At 35.0% G+C, this 21585-nt stretch overlaps 2 protein-coding genes across 3 annotated transcripts; both read left to right on the top strand.

Moving 5' to 3' along the window:
• On the top strand, positions 383 to 7153 carry LOC109355322 (homeobox-leucine zipper protein REVOLUTA-like). Its single transcript, XM_019598421.1, has 18 exons — positions 383 to 1096; positions 1223 to 1382; positions 1638 to 1723; positions 1814 to 1904; positions 2056 to 2151; positions 2279 to 2392; positions 2470 to 2553; positions 2711 to 2866; positions 2954 to 3028; positions 3398 to 3504; positions 3636 to 3819; positions 4163 to 4351; positions 4623 to 4703; positions 5439 to 5573; positions 5674 to 6005; positions 6305 to 6410; positions 6542 to 6691; positions 6789 to 7153. The coding sequence occupies exons 1-18, from the start codon at positions 852 to 854 to the stop codon at positions 6936 to 6938; spliced, it is 2541 nt and encodes an 846-aa protein (XP_019453966.1). The 5' UTR covers positions 383 to 851; the 3' UTR covers positions 6939 to 7153.
• LOC109355321 (serine/threonine-protein phosphatase 6 regulatory subunit 3-like) lies at positions 8430 to 18941 on the top strand. Of its 2 annotated transcripts, XM_019598419.1 has the most exons (20): positions 8516 to 8534; positions 8580 to 8634; positions 9021 to 9124; positions 9456 to 9542; positions 9631 to 9706; positions 9807 to 9881; positions 9992 to 10045; positions 10580 to 10639; positions 10723 to 10839; positions 12379 to 12473; positions 12557 to 12765; positions 13505 to 13602; positions 13812 to 13915; positions 14021 to 14186; positions 14458 to 14580; positions 15436 to 15518; positions 15782 to 15923; positions 16003 to 16035; positions 16374 to 16444; positions 17885 to 18941. In XM_019598419.1, the coding sequence occupies exons 2-20, from the start codon at positions 8596 to 8598 to the stop codon at positions 18699 to 18701; spliced, it is 2553 nt and encodes an 850-aa protein (XP_019453964.1). In that variant the 5' UTR covers positions 8516 to 8534; positions 8580 to 8595; the 3' UTR covers positions 18702 to 18941. The 2 variants fall into 2 exon arrangements, with proteins under 2 accessions (XP_019453965.1, XP_019453964.1); XM_019598420.1 differs by having other exon boundaries at positions 8430 to 8634; positions 16006 to 16035.

Raw genomic sequence — 21585 nt, 5'->3', positions numbered from 1 at the left:
TAAATGTGTTATTGTGTTCTTTCATTCACAATAATATTTTTGTGAAAATCAAATAATTTTCACTTTTTTATTTTAAAGGTAAATCTTTACATAAAATAGATTAATATTATATCTTAATACTAAATTATATTATAGACTCATATAAGTAGTAACCTTGCTTAAAAAACAGTGCTGGCCTCATCACGCGCGTGGGGAATGAAATGTGGGAATAGGGACAATAACGTCAAATCGCCGAACATTTATGAACACATACATACATACATGCCTCCCTCACATGTTTCTCGACATTCTCTTCTCTTTCATCTCTCACTCTCTCTCTCTCCTTCTGCTTCTTCTCCCCCTCTCTTCTCTTTACCTTATTCCCCTGAAAATCTCTCTCTCTCTCTCTCTCTCTCAACATGATTAGGGTTTCTCCCTTCTTGAAAACTCTCCACCTACACACACATCACACTATCTTCAAATTCTAAGAACACCCTTTTGTTTTCTTGTCTAGTTAGATAATAAAAACCCTCTCTTTCAGACTTTAACCTTAACATGACAACTGGGTATTGCTTCTCATTTCTTGTTTGTGCCGTTTTTAAACAAGAGCAGCCACAGTTTCGTGTTTAGTATCTGGAACCATTCGCTGGAGTACACTCTTTCAAACAAAAAAAAAGAGTTTTTTTTCTTCTTAGTATAGTTACCATACTCTCACCTTTCAATCAAGTTACTTCAGTTACTAATACTAGCCTTATTTATAAACCTCTTCCAAATCTTCTTTTCAGTTTATCCATGCCAAGTTGCAAACTTTACTAGCACCAATAGTCTTCTTCTACCTTTGATTATAACTTTGTGTTGGAGGGTGGAGAAGCATGGCTATGGCTGTGGCTCATCACAGAGAAAGTAGCAGCAACAACAGTGGTAGCATTGATAAGCACCTTGATTCAATTTCTGGGAAATATGTAAGGTACACTGCTGAACAAGTTGAAGCTTTGGAAAGGGTTTATGCTGAGTGCCCCAAACCTAGCTCTCTTAGGAGGCAACAGTTAATCAGAGATTGCCCCAATCTTTCTAATATTGAGCCCAAGCAAATCAAGGTTTGGTTTCAGAATAGAAGGTAAACAAAACCAAGATTCTGTTTTAGTGTCTTGGTTATGAAATCACTCAAATCAGCAATTAGATTTATTAGTATTTGAGGTTTTATTACTTTGGAGCTTTATATGGTTTGCTTGACTTTCAATAGGTGTAGAGAGAAGCAGAGAAAAGAAGCTTCAAGGCTTCAGACAGTGAATCGGAAACTTTCAGCAATGAACAAGTTGTTGATGGAAGAAAATGATCGGTTGCAGAAGCAGGTTTCACAGCTTGTTGGTGAGAATGGTTTTATGAGGCAGCAATTGCATACTGTAAGTCCATGAACATGGTTCTCTCAAATTGGTTGCTTTGTCTAATTGTCATTTTTCTTACTTTGTTGTCAGTCTTAAAGAAAAGAAAGAATTGATCCATTGTTGTTCATGTGATATGCTCAAGTCATGGTTAAGGCCTTAAGTTGTTATAAATGCCAATTGTCTTGTATCTTTAATTATCTTCTATATAAACATGTGATAATAATATCTACCACTTATTTTTTTGTTTGAACTGTTATTCTCTGATTTACGCAGACAACGGCAGCAACTACAGATGCTAGTTCTGATTCGGTGGTTACTACTACTCAGCATTCTATGAGAGATGCTAATAACCCTGCTGGGTAATTTGGTGACTTATGAAATGAACTTACTTTATGCTGTTTTGATCATGAAGCTTGCACTAATTTTCATTTTCTATTATGATCCTTCAGGCTCCTATCAATTGCAGAGGAGACCTTGACAGAGTTCCTTTCCAAGGCTACAGGAACGGCTGTTGATTGGGTCCAGATGCCTGGGATGAAGGTTTTTTGTGTGTTCCCTGCAATAAAATTAACAAATAAATTAGTGTGACGTCTAGGAGATTATTGTTGTGAATTTTATCATGATACTGTGCTGATTTTGAATATGAAGTCATCTATACCATTTTCTTATAATGCAAAAATCATTTTGTCAGCCTGGTCCGGATTCGGTTGGGATCTTTGCTATTTCACAAAGTTGCAGTGGAGTAGCAGCTAGAGCCTGCGGTCTTGTTAGTTTAGAACCTATGAAGGTAAGTTCATCCTTTCTAAATATGAAGTAAAAATATGGTTTGCAATTCTTCTGTAATTTCTTGATATGCAAGCTAATGTCCATAAGCTATTTGAATATTGAATCTTATTCCCTAAATTCTTGAATAGATTGTGGAGATCCTAAAAGATCGTTTATCTTGGTTTCGGGACTGTCGGAGCCTAGAAGTTTTCACAATGTTCCCTGCTGGAAATGGTGGGACCATTGAACTTCTTTACACACAGGTTAATATTCAATAGAAGATTCAATAGATCTTTCTCATTTTATTCATCCCTGTTAGTAACCTTGGAAACTGCTACAGACATATGCTCCAACAACTCTGGCTCCTGCCCGGGATTTCTGGACTCTGAGATACACTACAACTTTGGAAAATGGCAGTTTTGTGGTCAGTGCATTATGTTGTCTAAGCATAACTAAAGTCATATATATTATATAATTAATATATAAAACTGCACCTCGTTGTCCTTTCTTTAGATTCTATGTTAAAGGGAGATGATTAGATGTAATTTGCACTCACATGCTTTCTGATTCCACTTTTGAAGGTTTGCGAGAGATCACTGTCTGGTTCTGGCACTGGCCCTAACCCAGCTGCCGCTACTCAGTTTGTGAGAGCCGAAATGCTTCCTAGTGGCTACTTGATTCGACCGTGTGAGGGTGGAGGGTCAATCATCCACATTGTGGACCACCTAAATCTTGAGGTCTGGCTTCTTAACAATGAGCTAATGTATATTCTGCACACCTACTTCTACTTCATGTACATTAATTCACTTGTTGTTTTCAAATAGGCATGGAATGTACCAGAAGTGCTACGACCTCTTTATGAATCATCAAAAGTGGTAGCTCAGAAAATGACCATTGCAGTAAGTTCACATTTGTTAATTCATACGAGAAAGAATTATTTTGAAATTTCGTTGACTAATATTATTGTGAACAATGTGCCAACTGAAACACAACCTTTTGAGCAATCCTGTTTTATACCATTTGATTATTAGTGCTAGTCTCTGCATACAGCTGTTACACTGTGCAGCAGATATATCCCCTAGAAATTGATAGTAAGGTTATGGCATTAAAAAATTTCATACTTTTTTCATTCTTGTTTCGTTTGTTATTCTTCATTTCAAGTTCAATAATTTTTTCACTTGCTTTCTGAACTCACATTCACTTTATGTGATTTCCATCTCCTCTGCCTCCCTCTAACACAAGTATTGATTTGGTCGCCTTTGTATTAGGCACTTCGGTATATCAGGCAAATAGCTCAGGAAACAAGTGGTGAAGTGGTATATGGATTGGGTAGGCAGCCAGCTGTTTTGCGAACTTTCAGCCAAAGATTAAGCAGGTAGCCACGCTATATAATTTGTTTGCTCGAAGGCTATTTCAGTCAGCAGTTATAGATTGTTGGTTTTTACTATATCATCTGCAATCCTCTGTACTTGTTTTTGACTGAAAATTGATGCATTTCACTTGCAGAGGCTTCAATGATGCTGTAAATGGATTCAATGATGATGGATGGACTGTAGTGAACTGTGATGGTGCTGAAGATGTAATTATTGCAGTTAATTCAGCCAAGAATCTGAATGGCACTTCTAATCCGTCAAGTTCCGTTACATTCCTTGGAGGAGTTCTCTGTGCAAAAGCTTCTATGTTGATCCAAGTGAGTCTGAGCATCCAATGACATGATATTCTAGTATAGTTTTTAAATGTTAATTTTAATGCATTGAAAGGTGAGAAGGGCATCTATGTAGAAAACTTTTGTAACTGCTGCTTTCATGTCTTGTAACTTACGCCTGAATATGTTGTTTGCATCACATGTAAAACTGTCACTTCATAAGTTTGACCTCTGAATACAATTTGCGAGGCACACAATTTCATTGATATGTTCATCAATACGGAACTTGATCCTTGCTTGAAATGGATAAATGCCTCTTAAAATCATAGATGACCGACCTTCACACTTTGAAATATCATATGACTGTAGTTTTACGTTTTACTTGCAGAATGTCCCTCCTGCAGTTTTGGTTCGCTTTCTGAGGGAGCACCGCTCAGAGTGGGCTGATTTCAATGTTGATGCTTATGCTGCCGCATCACTGAAATCTGGCACCTATGCGCATCCAGGAATGAGACCTACTAGATTCACTGGCAGTCAAATAATCATGCCCCTTGGCCATACAATTGAACATGAAGAGGTATTTTTACTTTCTCTTGCTCAGGGACAAGCCAGATCAAAATTTCTTCACTATGTCAAGGGAACCCTCAGATTTTGGCTAGCATGTCCTTGAGTTATTTGTCTTTTGTCTCACATGCATGCTCGTTTTAGTTCTGGGCCTACTTTGGTAAACCTATATGTGCATGTTTTGGTACCCAATAGATTGATGTCAATCAGCAGCTTTGGTCCTATCACTTTATACAATTGTATTTTCATGCAACATTCCTTATAATGCCATGTTTTCATTTCAGATGCTTGAAGTTATTCGGCTTGAAGGTCACTCCCTTGCTCAGGAAGACACTTTTGTTTCTAGGGACATTCATCTCTTACAGGTGATGCCGAGTCTTGTAGAAATGTTTTATGTATTCAATTATTTTTACGTAATCTGATTCAGATCAAATGTGGATGTATTTTCTTTTCTTCAAATTGTTTTTTGTAAGGGTGCAATTATTTTTAGTATAAATATCTCTACCCAACATTCTCTGATGGATCCTGGTATTCACACTGGTATAGTAGGAAAAAGTGTAGAGCAATAATCAATACATTAATGGAAGTAGAGAAAAATAGTAGTGGCAAGATTGAAAAGAAAAGAATAATTCAGAGAAGCTATGCCCCTCAAAACCACTCCAAAATTCTGTTATGCCCCTATGCCCCTCATCTTCTCTTTTGTTCTATCTTTTAAGCCTTACTCCTTGATTTGATCACCCACACTCCTTGTCAGATGGCAATATTTGTTATAACCACTTCTACCCTTTACTCATAATTCCCAAGATGTCTAGCATATGAGTACCTAGCTGGTTCGAAATTCAAACTGAATGAACATTACTATGCAGGGAGAGCTTGTGTTACTAGGTTAATATTTTTACATTACAACTCCAGATAAGAAAGTGCTACTTGAAATCCTTCTAACTTTGTAATTATACTATCAGAGGGGGTTTTGGGCATATTTTTTCCTTCCAAGTTTTTACTTCATTTGTAGCTCATTGCTGTGAACCTTTACAGTTTATGCATGAAAGAAAATGACAAATATATACAGGTACTAAGATGTTTTTTTTGTCATATTGCAGATATGTAGTGGAATTGATGAGAATGACACTGGGGCTTGTTCTGAGCTCATATTTGCTCCAATCGATGAAATGTTTCCTGATGATGCTTTGTTGGTGCCTTCTGGATTTCGCGTCATTCCATTGGCTTCAAAACCAGTTGTGTTTTTGTTTTCTGTATTTTACTTCCGCAGTGAGCTATCTTTATCACTTCTTGTCTTCTTTCGTTACTGAATATTACTGTGTTATTGTCTTTCAGGGTGATAAAAAGGATACAATATCTACTAATCGGACTCTGGATTTGACATCTGGTCTTGAAGTGGGCCCAATGACAGCTCATGGTGCAGATGCATCATCTAGTCAAAACACTCGATCAGTGTTGACTATTGCCTTCCAGTTTCCTTTCGACAGCAATTTGCAAGATAATGTTGCTATCATGGCACGTCAATATGTTCGCAGTGTAATTTCCTCTGTGCAGAGGGTTGCCATGGCTATTTCCCCATCTGGTATAAGCCCAGGTGTTGGACCAAAATTTTCTCCTAGTACTCCAGAAGCTCTTACACTAGCTCAATGGATCTGCCAGAGTTACAGGCAAGTTTGCTTAATATTTCTAACTGACTAAAGGTTAATAAAGCATGTTTTTTTTGTACTACCAAGGGTATCTGCTCACCTTTTTGGGTAAGGAACTAATCCCTTTCGGGGTTCGTGGCTGCTCCTCCCAACAAGTGTCAGTCCTGAGTGCATTGTGACTTACATAGTTCAGATATTTTTTTCCCTTCTGTAATGTTTTTATTCGTGTTAAATGGTTCATTTTACTATCTTGTTAAGCTTTCTAGTTGATATTTCTTTTTCAACAAAATGTCTAACATGCCTACTCTTGCCAAAATTAGTTACCATTTGGGAGCAGATTTACTGAGATCAGATTCTCTTGTTGGTGACTTGATGCTGAAACATCTGTGGCATCATCAGGATGCCATTTTGTGCTGTTCAGTGAAGGTATGGTTTTGATTTCATTTCATCTCATAGTGCAATAGCTGATCCTTATATTGATAATGGGATTAGGAAGGTGTATCTTTAATGCTTATCATGTGAGGTGTATGTGATTTATCATATATTCGGTATTGCAGTCGCTGCCGGTGTTCATCTTTGCAAATCAAGCTGGCCTTGACATGCTAGAAACAACTCTAGTAGCTTTACAAGACATCACATTGGATAAAATATTTGACGAGTCTGGACGCAAGACATTGTGTGCAGACTTTGCCAAGTTAATGCAGCAAGTAATATTCCTTAACCCAATGACATTTAAAATGCTTATATATTACTTCTACCATGCTGTATTTTCAAGTTACAAACTACATTTGTTTGTTCCATCAGGGGTCTGCTTATTTGCCAGCTGGGATCTGCATGTCGACGATGGGCCGACATGTTTCATATGAACAAGCCATAGCATGGAAAGTGTTTAATGCCGAAGATAACGATGTTCATTGCTTGGCTTTTTCCTTCATAAACTGGTCATTTGTATGAAAATCCAATTCATGTGCTGAATGACCCACTTCCCCAACTTGAACTTAAACATGAAAGGGTGAAAAGGATCAGAAATTTTTGTTCATGTACTGTTAGATCAGGTTTGCATTTAATTAGATTTAATTTATTTCTTGCTTAGTGCAATGACCAAGTGGAATTGTTATTTGCTGAGACATGAATCTTAGATGTGAAAGTATTTAATTTGGTATGTAGTATTATCTTCCAATAGTTTCGTACATGTGTGAACCATCATGTTTTTTATTTTGTTGGAGGAGCTATCTTACCTTTTTTTATTTATCTGAACCGTGATTAAAGCAAATTCAACTTATTTGACCAAACCACGATGGTTTTTAGTCTTTCTTATTTGTGCAAACTTTAATCTGATGTATTTAAGTATTCTTGAACATCAATGGGTGTTGGATCAAGTGATATATGTTTGATTCCCCTTAAGTAAGGTCTCAGGTTCGAGTTTTGTGAATGAAAAAATTGCACACGGTGAGAGTTAACACCATATACCTGTGGCTCGAAAATTGATTGATTGCCTCCATGGGAAACCAAAAAAAGTATCATTCTACTAAGTTGGAAGTGATATTCTAAGAATGTAAAGGTCAAGCATAAACGGAAAAAAGTGAAATTGAAATGACAACTCATTGTAACATTTCACTTAATTGGTTTAGAAAATTATGAAGTTATTAGATATTCAAATCAAATCACGTTGTATTGAAATATATTTTTTTATAATTTATATTTTTATATTAAGGAGTAAAGGCCCACTAGCCAATTAATCAATATAACTTTATTGCCCTATTTATATTTTTTTTTCATGAAGTAAACGAGCTAAAAGCCTGGAATAAACGATAAGGACAAGTAACCTAAACAATAGAGGCACGAGCAAAAGGTAGAAATTAGAACAAAAATAGTAAATCGCAAATATAGATCTAAACCATATTTAGCCAACTCATATTCTACACCATTAGCCTCATGATTCCAAAACACTCCTTCAAAGTTGGTAATCAAGCTACCAATTTGAGTAACCAACATGGCACACCCATATACATGAAATCACTCTATTTATACTATAATTTGAAAAAGGACATCACATAAAATTTTAAGCTAACATATCACACTCTAGCCTTGAGTTTCACGTAGAGTTTGATCCCAACTCACCAAAATCTATTCAAAACAATTCAAACCTTACCCTAATTCAATAAAAAGTGATCCAAGTCATAGTTTGTATGATTATCAAATAAGAAGAGTATCTTCACAAAAACAGGAGAGAAGAGGAGAATGGTATATTATGAGTATAGTATAAATAGATAAATACATCTCAAAATACTACCTAAAATAAAAAATAATAATAATAAAAGATGCATGTGCATCTATAGAGGAGTAAATTCAAGAAGGTCAATATTTGCAATATAATACCTACTTAATTGTCAAGGTCAATAGTTCGATTCTTTCCGATGACATTTGTTAGTACTACAAAAAGAAACTAGAGAGTACATCTCTTGTTCTCTTCCTCTCCTTTCCCTCACACTGCCGTAGCTACTACCCTATTCTCCCTATTGATTCACATCCATCTCCAAATTAGGGTTTTGTCCTCTTCACTCCATCTTCCTTCACCCAGATCCACTCACCTTCTTCTTCTTCTCCCATCATGTTTTGGAAGCTCGCTTCTATCTCTGCATCCTCTCCTGTTTGTTCCTTAATTCTTCTATATTTCACTCCTATTTTCTCATTACTTCTACCCTCACTTATTTTTACCTTACTCTTTCAAATCCTCGTTTATTTACACTTACAACTTTTTATTACCAATTTAATTTTCATTCATTAATTGTTCTTACAATATGCTTAGCTTAACTACCTAACACTGTTACTATTATCGTAATTCCCGTGGCTACGATTCGCCCTGGTTTTTATGCTCTATTGTAATGTTGCACATTCAGAGTGTTTTTTTGTAATCATAGGCCTCATATGATTGTAAAAAAGTTCAAATGAATTCTTGATTTAAATCCAAAGTTAAAGCTTTGCCTAACTTATTACACGCTTAATGTATCATTTTGTGTGACTTGTATGCTACAGGTTGAGGCTATATTAGACAATGAGAACTTTTCCTTGGAAGAGCTTCTCGACGAAGACGAAATAATCCAAGAATGCAAGGCCTTAAACAGCCGTCTTATCAACTTGTATGTTTCTGATCACTTTGAATTATTGGAATTTTTCGTCGCTGAACATTTTTATTTTCATTTTCAAGTCTTGTGCTTTTTTATTTCTGGTTTTTGGTAGAGTTCAATGGCGTCAATTGATCCATGTAGTTATCCCTTCCTAGTGGGAAATAAGATTGTCTGTTATTATTCTTCTTTTGCATATTTTCCATATCTGCCCATTTTTAATTTGTAACAAGTGGGAGTAAGTGTAATTCCATTATTTACATAAAAGCACAAGCTTTATATGCAATGATGATTCAACAAAAGGTAAGTAATAATTGTGTGCTTTTGTCTTGTTTTTTACTTTCAGTCTGAGAGATAGAGCCCAGGTTGAGCAATTGCTACGCTACGTCATCGAAGAACCACCAGAAGATGCTGAACACAAACGGGTCTTCAAGTATGCTTCTGTACTAGAAAAATTGTTGCCAAAGAAATTTATATTTTGTTCCCCCATTGTATCTTCTAATACTTGGTGTATAACTCAGGTTTCCATTCATTTCCTGTGAGATCTTTACATGTGAAATTGATGTCATTTTGAAGACTTTGGTTGATGAAGAAGAGGTTTATAATTCAACTTGAAAACACAGTTTGATTTTTGTTTGAATTTGTATGTTAAGGCTTTGCTTGTATTTACTTCCACTTATCAATCTTCCTATTGCAGCTCATGAACTTATTATTCTCCTTCTTGGAGCCTGACCGATCTCATGGTTCCTTGTTGGCTGGGTACTTCAGCAAGGTATATGCTTGATAATGTTGAAACTTTACTTTGTACGACATTTTGTTAAGATTAGCTACATGGTTATATTATAATCCTTACTCCATGCTAATTTGTATTCTATTTTGCAGGTTGTTGTTTGCCTAATGATGCGAAAGACAGTACCACTCATGAATTATGTTCAAGTAAGTACAGCAAGGTGCTTTTGTAGTAGAATTTACCAGGGCAGTCAATAGGCCATGGAGTGTTGCAGCAAATGTTTGCTACAAGCCTTCTATCACACTGCATTTTTTAGGCATGACAATTGGGCTTTCGGCCAATTAGAGGAAGCCGCGACTGCATCACTTTTGCATAGATTGAAATCTCTGTTTTTTTTTTAAAAATGGAATTCCTTTTTTAATGATGAATACATCTCAGGTTTTGAGTAGTTTTTAAGTAGCGAGGATATATTATGGGTATTTGAAATTATTTATGTTGTCCCTGTGATTTTGGTTAGTGCGGCTTCTTCATGCTGCTATCCGCCTATCCGTGATAGACTACTATGGAATTTTCTATTTTAAATTTAAGGATACCACAAAGCACTACTGGGTATACTACTTCTTTTGTTCTTAGTACCTTCATGTGAAGCAGTTTCCAGTCCAATTTACAATTAAGCTATATGGTATGTCGTCTTCCTTCTGAAACCATCTGTTATTCATGCCCTGCCACACTTATTGCAGGCCCATCCACATGTTTTTTGCCAACTAGTTGACTTGATAGGAATTACATCCATTATGGAGGTAAACTTTTAATCTTAGGTTATGTTATTATTGAGATCTTGATGATATACCAGAATGGGTTCTGAGATATGTTCTTTGCACAGGTTTTGGTTCGATTAGTAGGTGCTGATGACCATGTATATCCCAATTTTATAGATGTAATGCAATGGTTGGCTGAGAGCAACCTGCTAGAGATGATTGTTGATAAACTAAGTCCATCTGTAAGTGGTTCATCTATATTCTGGGTTTATAGTCATTTAGCCAGGTTTTGCTATTACTCGTATGTTGTGTATGCACCTAGCCATAAGCTAAACATCTCGGTCTTCACCACATTTTTTAGGAGGCTAGTTTATTTGTTGATTGGTAGGTGATCATGGGATATTCTGTAATATATCCCACCTATCCATTCTGACTTAACCAGTATTAAGTGATTCCAGGCTTATTCATTGAGCTTACATGAAGTCATGCTCTTTAATTTAATTTCCACAAGCATGTGTGACATTAAACAGCTGTAAGAATTGTCTACTTGACATTTGACAACACAATTTTGTTAGGGATGCTGTTACAACTAATGCTTGGTTGGGGTGTTTTCAGTTTGTCCTCATAGGCTCACATGAATTAAGTCTGAGCTATAAATGGAAAGAAGACAAGTAAATGATTCTTTTCCAGTAACTGAAATACCCCAGTTTGGTTTTACCCAGGTTTTTGGATTTTATAGGCTCATTCAAGGTTTTCAAACTCATGAGTTTACATGTTCTAACGGAGCTTCTGTAAACTTAACTTGTTGACTCAATTGATAAACTTGTAAAAGATTACCAAAAACATATTTTTTAAAAACATATTGTAGTACCTAAACACAGTCTTATCACATCCATAAGTAATATTTGAAATTCCAACTCCACAATTTACGGAACATAAGTAACAGCATGATATATAAATGACTTCCGTAGTTAATTACCAAATCATATGTACATAACGTTAAAATATAGAGCCAATAGTAGCAATTAACAACCTTTTTTCTTCTAAAAGGAGAACGAAGGGTAACCCAAAAAAAGAACCAAGTATCAACTCCAGAATCTGGAGTATGTTTATGATAGACGATTCAGGGTATATGAGATTGTGGGGATCATATGTCACATCGGCAGATTATACATAAAGTAAAGAACCAAAATAACACTACCAAAGTAAAAAACCAATACTATACTGTTAATACCATTACCAAATGAAATTTCTCGTTGTGCGTAAAGTAAAATATTGAAGTAAAGAAACTGGCCCGAGTTCCCAAACTGGACCAGGTCTGCCGTGCAGAAGTAGTGGAGTGATGAGGTTCAGTTCATAAGTGATTCACTGTAGTCACTATAGTTGAGTGAATCTTCATTCATGGTAAAAGAAGAAAAGGTCTATCAGTGAATTGACATGACCTGAACCCTAGATGAGAAGAGAAACCAAACTTATTAACTAACAAAACAGTGCCGTTCAGTAGCAGCACAAAATGTAATCCTTTTTGGTCTTTTAGGGCTAAAAATCACATTCTGAAGCAAACTCATGAACTTGCCCATAATCTCACAAGTTTGAGTAATTTGGTATGAGGCCACCCTATCAGGAGATTAGTTTTAAGCGAGTCAGCTCAATTTCCTTACCTGGACTCAAACTTGTATGATTCTACGACCTGAATCGCGTGTTTGGCAACCATGGTCTCTTTGCTGCCTTGTCTTTTGTTTAAAATTATCTGATACCTCTTACTTTTCCTTTTGAACCAGAGTCCTCCTGAAGTTCACGCTAATGTAGCGGAAACATTATGTACAATAACTAGGGTTGCATCATCTACTCTAGCAATTAAACTTTCAAGTCCAAGGTTGTATTGCAAGGCTTTCTTATGTTTTTTTTGGTAATAAATTAACATACTAAATTAATTAATAAATTTTTGTTACTATGCAGTTTTGTTGCAAAAATTTTGGGTTATGCAGTGGAAGATTCACAATCAAAGTCTACCCTTGTGAATTCACTTTCAGTGTGTATTTCTATGTTGGATCCCAAAAGATCAGCTGTTTCATCTTCATTTTTTCATTCATACCGAAGTCAAAACATGTATGACCCACCAATTCCTGTAAGCCCTGATACTATTGGTGCAATGCTCCCTAAACTTGGTAAGTAATTTTGTGGTACTCCTATATAAGCAAGAGTTTCTATGCTCAATATGTGGAATTTTCATTTTGCTATACTACATATTTGATTGATATGAAATACAAACAGAGATGAGGAAATTAGTGTTATCTCAAAAAGGTCAAGGTTTTTCAATAATGTTGTGTGATGCATAATAATTTTGATTTTAATGAGTAGTAAGATTTACTTTCCAATGTGCACTACTCTGCCCTTTAGTAAGATTTTCTTTTCCATAACCCTCTTCTTATAATTTTTCTCTTCCTGATTATTCTAGTCTTCATTAATTATTATCTAAGTACGCTTGGTTAAGACGTGCTCTAGTCCTGTCAGGGTCTTACTTGGGTGAGGGTGGGGGGAGGTTTTGGGAGTAGTTGTGTGCCCTGTGCTGTATCTTATGATTATCCCAGAAAGGGAGGCTTCAAGAATGATACAACCACTTGTTTCTTCTGTGTGATATAAAATTTGCAGCCTTATCAAATGAGTAAGTGTAAATGTAACAAAGAAATGAAAAGAAGAAGCGAGAAAGAAAGAGAGAAAAAGGAAACTTTACTGAATTTGTATTATGAAAGCTTGAATTATTACAAGAGAGAGAATCTTTATTTAAAGAGATGGAAGATACACACGTGGCACAGTTTGTTACAACCACTAAAACAGAATTTTATAACTAGTACATTACAGAAAACTTAATGATCTCTAATAGTAAGAATGCATTTGTGTCTGCAGGTGAGTTGATTGCCCTTTTGGATGTGTCATCCGATGAAAAAGTATTGCCTACAACATATGGTGAATTAAGACCTCCACTTGGAAGGCATCGGTTAAAGGTTAGTTGCTGCATTTAATCGTAAATTTGACATGTATTACTGTCCACTTCATAACTACTTCACACTTTGGCGAGATTGAACTTTTGTTCCATAGATAACTTGACTGTGTACTTCCAAAAGTCCAAAATCTTATATTCCTACAAGGCTATAACTCTAATGTCATCTTTGAATTCATTTTCTTTCTTTGACGTAATTGCAATTTATTACAGATCGTGGAGTTCATTGCAGTACTTATACAAACCGGAAATGAAGTGGCAGAAAAAGAATTGGTTAACTCAGGGACCATTCGACGAGTCATTGATCTTTTCTTCGAGTAAGTGATTTTAAGTTTCAGTCTGGCAGGGTTGTCGTAGATGTCTAGATAAACCCTGATGTATATTTCTCATATCTTTTGGTGACACATTCTATACTAATACAGGTATCCATACAATAACGCATTGCACCATCATGTAGAAAGTATCCTATTATCATGTTTAGAGAGCAACACTGAAGCCATTGTCGATCATCTTCTTCAAGAGTGTGATTTAATTGGGAGGTTTCTCCAAGCAGATAAGAATTGTCTTCTTCACGCTGAAAGCAATCAGGTGAACTGATAGATGGGAGATCATGTGTCTGTAACCACTTTTTCATTTGTGTATTTTTTGAGTAGCAAAAGTAAAACTCTTAAAACTATGATGAAAAGAAACATGAGAAATTTATATAGTATGTGAGAATTCAGTTATATTGATTTTAAACCTCTTTTTTTATTGACTTGAAAAGGGAAAAGAAAGAGAACATCATACGTGAATACTTAATCAACATGCCACAATTAAGTCTGTCTGAACGCCTTTTAATTGAATTTGAATGATATTGCAGCCAACATTAGCTGCTGCTGGAAAACGGGCACCACGAGCAGGAAACGTTGGACATATTACTCAAATTGTCAATAAACTTGTTCACCTTTCTCATAATCGAAGCCACATACTGGCATGTCTTCAGGTTAGTTGCACATGTCTTCAATAAAATGGCTTGTATGAGTAGTTGAAAGATCTGTGATATGTGTTGAATTTTTATATCTTTGGCAAATTTGCTTAAAATCTCATCGGCAGGAAATTTGGTCTCTTGTTTGTAGTCTTCCTAATAAAGTCCTTTTATTTGGGCATGGAAGATATGGGTCGCAGAGATGAGAATGTTGCATTGAACGAGTGAACACACTAGACAAAATAGGATTAGGAATTAATGCATTAGGGAGAAAGTTGGGGTAGCTCCTATTGTACAAAAGATGTTAGAATCTCACCTTAGGTGATCTGTGCATTTGTGGAAGGGACCGTTAGAAGCTCCAATAAGAAGAGTAGATCAAATGAAGGTTAGTCTAATTTCTAGAGGTAGAGGGAGACCAAGAAAAACCATATGCGAAACAAATAGGGAAGAAGTAAGATTTAGAGATCAATGCTTTTTCAATTGACACGATGTATGGGAGAATATTATCGTGTCATTCAATCCATGTAGTTGACCCCATCTAGTGGTATTAAGGCTTGGTTGTTGTTGTATGGAAGATGAGTCCTTGATGTGCCTAATTCACTTGTAATATTTGCTTGGATAACAATGCCATTACCTATGGTTAGACTTTAGTCCCCAGAGCAAGGCTTTCTTGTAAAGTACTGCCTTTGTTTTGTATGGGTTGTCTATGTGAAAATTAATACTTATCATGGCTGCCTTGTTCTCCTAAGACTTCCGATTCTTCTATGGTGAATAGTTCCCGTGTGCCTAAATGCATGGGTTGAACTTTGTTTGAATTCATATTGTTATGAACTTTCTTTAAATACTACAATTTGATTTGCTTAAAATTGGCAGGAAAAAAATGAGTGGAATGAATGGCAAGCGACGGTTCTTCAGGAACGTAATGTGGTTGAGAATGTTCACCGGTGGTCATGTGGGTAAGCTCCAATTTCATTTATCTAGCTCTAAATGCTTTGCAGAGACATCACTGGGAGGGTCTATATATTTTTTGTTTGGCTAATGTCTGTTTTTAGTTAATTTGTTTTGTAATTATAAGTTGGCAAGGCCATGCCTTCAGTGGGTAGCTTGAGCAATAAGGGTTGAGCAGGTTAATTTTGTGTATGAAATTTAAAATATAAGGGAGTGGATTGTGCGAGTCCTTAATCATTTGGTCCCCCTTATTTTTCTTTGTTATGTGCAGACGTCCAACTGCATTACAAGACAGGATGAGGGATAGTGATGATGATGACCGTCATGACAGAGACTATGATGTCACAGCTTTAGCAAATAATTTGAGCCAGGCTTTTGGATATAAAATTTATGGGAACGAGGACAATGAAGAGGTTTGTATTTGTTATTTTTGCCTTTTGGGTTAGGCACCGCAACCTAAATGCTGGACTAATGCTTTGATGGTCTTGATTGCAGACACATGACAGTATTGATCAAGATGAAGAGGTAATACTTTTGTTCATTTCTGGTGACTAAAGTAATTTTATTTGGTTCATTTCAGGGATTTTGATAACCACTTTGGTTCTGTTTCTGTGTCATTTGTATATTGGCTGACTATCTCATGCTCATTACGTCCCTCTCATTTATACATATTTGAAGCACAATTTGACATGTTCTATAGCATGTAATTTGTTGTTTTACTATTTAAGCATTTATTGATTTACTTTCGTAGTGCCTGTCTCCCAGTGACCAAGTCGATTCGTCATAAACATCAACTGAACATGTAGTTTTGAATTTTTTATTAACAAATTTGATATGAAGTTTATCTGTTGGATCAAATGCAGGATGCCTACTTTAATGATGATTCTGCTGAAGTAGTCATATCGTCCCTGAGACTCAGTGATGATCAAGGGAGGTAAGTATTTATTTTGCCCTATAGCTGGTAACTATTTTAGGATTCCATCTTGTGTACTAATGCTTCTTCTCATAAGCAACTCACATGATATGTCTCCATTCATACATCCATGTATGTGTTGTGTATTATCCTACCGTGCTCAGCATATATCTTTCCAGATTTCCTGTCTATCTTCCTGTTCCTCGTGGTACCCATTCTTCCCTTAATGTGGGGATGACAGAATAGTGTAAATATAGTCACAGGATAGAGAGAGAAATACCGTTTGAACATAACCTTGGAAAAATTAAATGTGGATGGGTATAGAGGAAAGAGCCTATAGCCATGTTCTATCAGCATTCTTTACTTAGTGAAATGCTTATAGTTGATCCACTATTAGGGTATTTTGTCCTTTCTGGCAGATTTGTTTTCTTGGCTGTTGTAACAACCTGCTGCAGTAATTGATTACAAATGTTCACATCTGACATATGACTGTGCCTTTTCATTGTCTTGTCCCTTTGAAGATATTTCTCAGTTTTGGTTTTGTGCTCCATGGACTGTGGTGTGATTTGTCTCTTTGACTCTGCTAATTTCCTCCCTCATATACAGAGGGGAGACTAAAAGTGGATATGATAAAGAGGTTAAGTAGCATTAGGAGTTTGGACCACGTTCAGGAAATTACTGCTTCTTAGTTAATTTGAATATTATGATTAGATATAATTCTTGGATTTGGTAGATTTATACTTTAAAATTATTGTCGATAATTGATTAAGATAAACCAAAGGAAAAGACATGGGCGATGCTTAAGCTGAAGTGATAAATTATGTTAAAATCTCCATAAGGTGATGTTTTATGTTTTTATTTTTAGTGTTTTATTTTTCCTTGTACAAGTTCTTTGAAAATTTCATTTTCCCCAACTATTTAATGACTGCATGACGCAGGATTTACATGGTTGTGTTCAACTCTTTTTGGTTATAGTTATTAAAATATATGAAACTATGAAAGTATCTTAGAATATCTTATTAGATGATATCTAGATGATACTTAAATATAGAGAGAATGTTATATCATAGATTTATTCAGAGTATCTAATCTCTTAGGATTGAGAGGGTATCTAAGAAGATCTCTTAAGATTGAGATTACTTCATTTTATCTTTTATGATTTGTTTCCTTATTTAATTAGAATTCTAATATTTAATATAAATATGCTTAGTATTATGTCTTTTTTATTACAATATTATTACACCATCATTCATAATGTTGTCAATATAATTTACTATTTTGAGCATTCATTTTTCTCCTTTCATATCTAAATCCTAGAACTTCAAAAATAGTGCTTATGGGAATTTAGCAATCATTTGTAGTTACTTGCCCTTCAACCTGACAACTTGGTTAAGGTCCATTGCTTTGTGATTTTTCTCCCCCTTTTTGTTTATGTAATTAAACATAATTTCTTTTATGCAGTAATCTGTTTACAAATTCCAACTGGTTTGCATTCCAAGATAATATAATTGGTGATGCACCTAGGGACAACACATCATCCTCAGAGATGATGGATGACATTAACTTGAACGGAACTGCAACTGGTGATAGTAGTGACAATGGGGTAGTGGTGGAAGAGGAATTGATTGCCAGCAAAAATACTGTGAATGGTACATCTAGCCAAAGCACAAACTTCTTGAGTGGATTAAGCAATTCTATGAATGGAGGAGGTGCTTTAGACTTTGAAAGTGATGAGGCAAGCACTTCACATGATAAGGGATTCTTCGGCTTTGAGGCACCAGACAATGGGCCCTTGTTTGGGGATAGGCCTTCACCTGATTGTGTGGGATGTGGTGGACCATCAGATATACAAGTTGCTGGGTCAAGCTTGAATCCCTTTTTGGATCATGATGAACCTGCTAGTAATTTGTCTAGTAGTCTTCAAGTCAGCAGCCCCAATCCGAGTTCTCCTTCAAATGAGGAATTGATATCTTCTAATGGATTTCCGACTACTAGTGATTCGATCGAGAAGGATGGTGACTCAAGTCAAAGGTCGGTACCAGTTCCCTCATTATTTGAAGAGGATGTTGAATTTGTAGGTGTAGAATTAGAAGGTACTGAGAAAGCGATGGAACAGGCTCTCAAAGAAGGGACAGTTGGAGAAGCAGGACCATTGAAAAGAGACTTAGCCCCAAAAGTTGCAGAAATGGAAAATTCTGAAGAGGACAGTTCTGGACTGAAGGAGTTCAATGATGTAAATTACTGGAGGGTTGATCAAGAGGTTGCTGTTCTGGAGTAATGATATGGTGGTAAATCTTGCTTCCTGCTATCTTAGTTTGCATGAAAATTTGGACTAACCCGTGGACCCCATTTTCGGTTCGCAAAGCCTATGCTACAAATCTAATGTACAGCATATTTTTTGTTTCAATTATGTTCTGTTTCTGATGCTTCTGCATAATAGATATTAAGATTGTTTACTAATTTGAAGTTTTGTCTCTTCCAACGTTTTGAATATTTATTTTGGTCTTCATTATGGGGTTTTCTCCACGCTGATATTAATTTTTAATGAAGTTAGCTTTTGCTTATTTCTACATTTCTCTGGATCCTTGAACTTTTCATGTTGCTTAATCTGTCTATCATAATCATCATAACAAATGTTGACAAATGATTTTTACTTTGTACGTACACACTTTTCTTAAACATGTCAGATGGTTCATACGATAGGAGTTTAAAATCTGTATTTCATGTTGCTTTAATATGATATCAAAAAAAATTAGTTGATGACTTATTATATGTACAAGGATATGAGTTATCAACCTTGGTACTTGCAGAGATTAAAGATTATAAAGATCAGGTTAGTGATCCAAATATATGACATCTTATTTAGGGAACATTAATGATGATAAGCAACAACAAATTCATTTTTGCACTCATTCCCTACTTGCTATGAAAAATAATGCTAACTATTACCAACTTATAATTAGATATCATCCTTGGTAGAGATTGAATGATAGGCAGGTTATATGCTTGGACCTATAAATATTGTTACTAATCCTTTCTTAAAATCAGGTGAATTAGTTAAGTTGTGTGATATAGATCGTGAGTACATGTTTAAATTTATTTTCCTATTCTGTAAAGCCTTTTATTGGTCACCTTTTACAAGAAAATAAATGTATTTTTATTAATGGTAATACTTCAATCAATTCCTTACACAATAAAGATATCTATCTATTCAAGTTAGCAATTCTAGAAACACTCGTCAGGATTTTGAAATTTAGGATTTTGACGTTGCCCATAACAACACAGTTGACTAACACAACTCCCATCACTTGCAGTGACAGCTTAGGTGAGTATATTTTTTTGATTTCCCATAGGTATTCTTGTACTGAAGGTAATCCTTTTCGAGCCGGAAATATTCGCAGTATGTAAGGCTAACTCTACCAGCAAATATTTTTTCCATCCACAAGATTCGAACCTGAAACTTTACTTAAAAAGAATAAAACTGAAGAGAGCATGGTGTGCAATATTATTATGTTCCGCACTCTAACCCATTCTTCTCATCTAATAATTATAATCCATTTTTTATTGCAATCCATTATTGCTAACAACATGTTTATATTTAATGTTCAATCACTACTTTTTAACTATTGTTGAATAGACACCCAACGTGGACAGTTACAATACAGGAATTATCACTAGTTCTTCATTTTCAACATAAACATTTTTTATTAGAAATTAAAAGAATCTTTAAAAGATATAAAAAATTAGTAATCGTAACATATACATGTAAAAATAATTTTGAATGCTTATTTAATATATGTTACGGAGTCATCTTATAAACATGGCGAATTAATTATACCTACATTTATTTAACTAGTTTAATTTTTAGTTAAAGTTGAATTCATTTGGTATGAGTCACTTGATTAACTGGTCGAGTTTGGAATGAAGTCTAATTTGGTTGAACTCATTTGGTAGAATGACCATGGTGTTTAATTACAATGGCTCAATTCTAGTATTCTATAGTATCAAAAGTAAATGAATATTGAGCAACAACCCAACACAGTTAAACATAATAATGTTGGAAATTAAGTCTCACATTACTTACCTCATTATCTCGGAAATGTTTAAATATATGTTGGATTACCTCATTATCAGAGCTACAACCCAACTTCTATCCAATTGTCATTGTTTAGATATATATTGTCAATTAATTTTGAGATAAAACCTTAACACATAGTTACACTTTTGTCACATTTATTTTTCATGTATTGTGTTTTTTGTATCTCCTTTAATTCCATTGATTTATTCAAAACTAAATTATGAAACCTACTAATAAAATAAAAAGTGGGTTTTAAGGATAAGTTCCTAAAGAAACTCGAGAGCGTTAATAAGTGAAAGATGAGTTAATGATGAAGTAAGAAGATACCTTCTTCCCATCCCAATGCAAAATAAACAAAGTCCAGAAACAACGGGCATTGGAACTCAAACGAGAAAAAAAGGATTTGAAGTCGTTGGAAGGTGTTTTCTCTTTCTTTGCAATTTGTGAATTGGTGTTTTCTCTTTCTTATTTTTACACAAACTTCCAATGCATTACATATTTGACCATTTGACTTGCATAGTACGTAGCACCTAATTTTTCATCTACTATATTTTTCTGCAACAATAATAATAATACTCATGCTTGCAAATTACCATCAAACTATATATACTTTGACCTCCACTACAAAAATGGCTAAATCTAGGTTATATAGTGTAATTGTCAGCTACTAGTAAATATTATCAATTTTAGTGAAAATAATAACCATAAATTGAGGAATCTTTTTTTGGATTATTAGAATATGTGAGATTCTATTAGAGTTAAATGAGAGTTAATGAATTAATAGTGTAAAATTTAATTAATAAACATTGTAGTTAACCGATTAACTGAGTAGTTTTTCAATTTGTTTCAGTTAGTTTATGTTTGATAATCGATTATCTGGTTAACAAATTCTGTTTTCTAGTTGTTGCATATAAATGAGTATTCTCCTAATCTTTATATCTCAATTCATTCAATTTTGTAATGAGAATTCAATTCATTAATGAGAATATGATTACTCTTTGTTTCTTATTCTTTTTTCTTTAAGCTTATTTAAGTTTTCTTTCATATATTTCTTGATTCATCAAAAAGCTTTATCCATAACTCA

This window comes from Lupinus angustifolius, chromosome LG08 (genome assembly GCF_001865875.1).
Source record: "Lupinus angustifolius cultivar Tanjil chromosome LG08, LupAngTanjil_v1.0, whole genome shotgun sequence".
Taxonomy (NCBI): Eukaryota; Viridiplantae; Streptophyta; class Magnoliopsida; order Fabales; family Fabaceae; genus Lupinus; species Lupinus angustifolius.
This window is presented reverse-complemented; position numbering and strand designations above follow the sequence as displayed.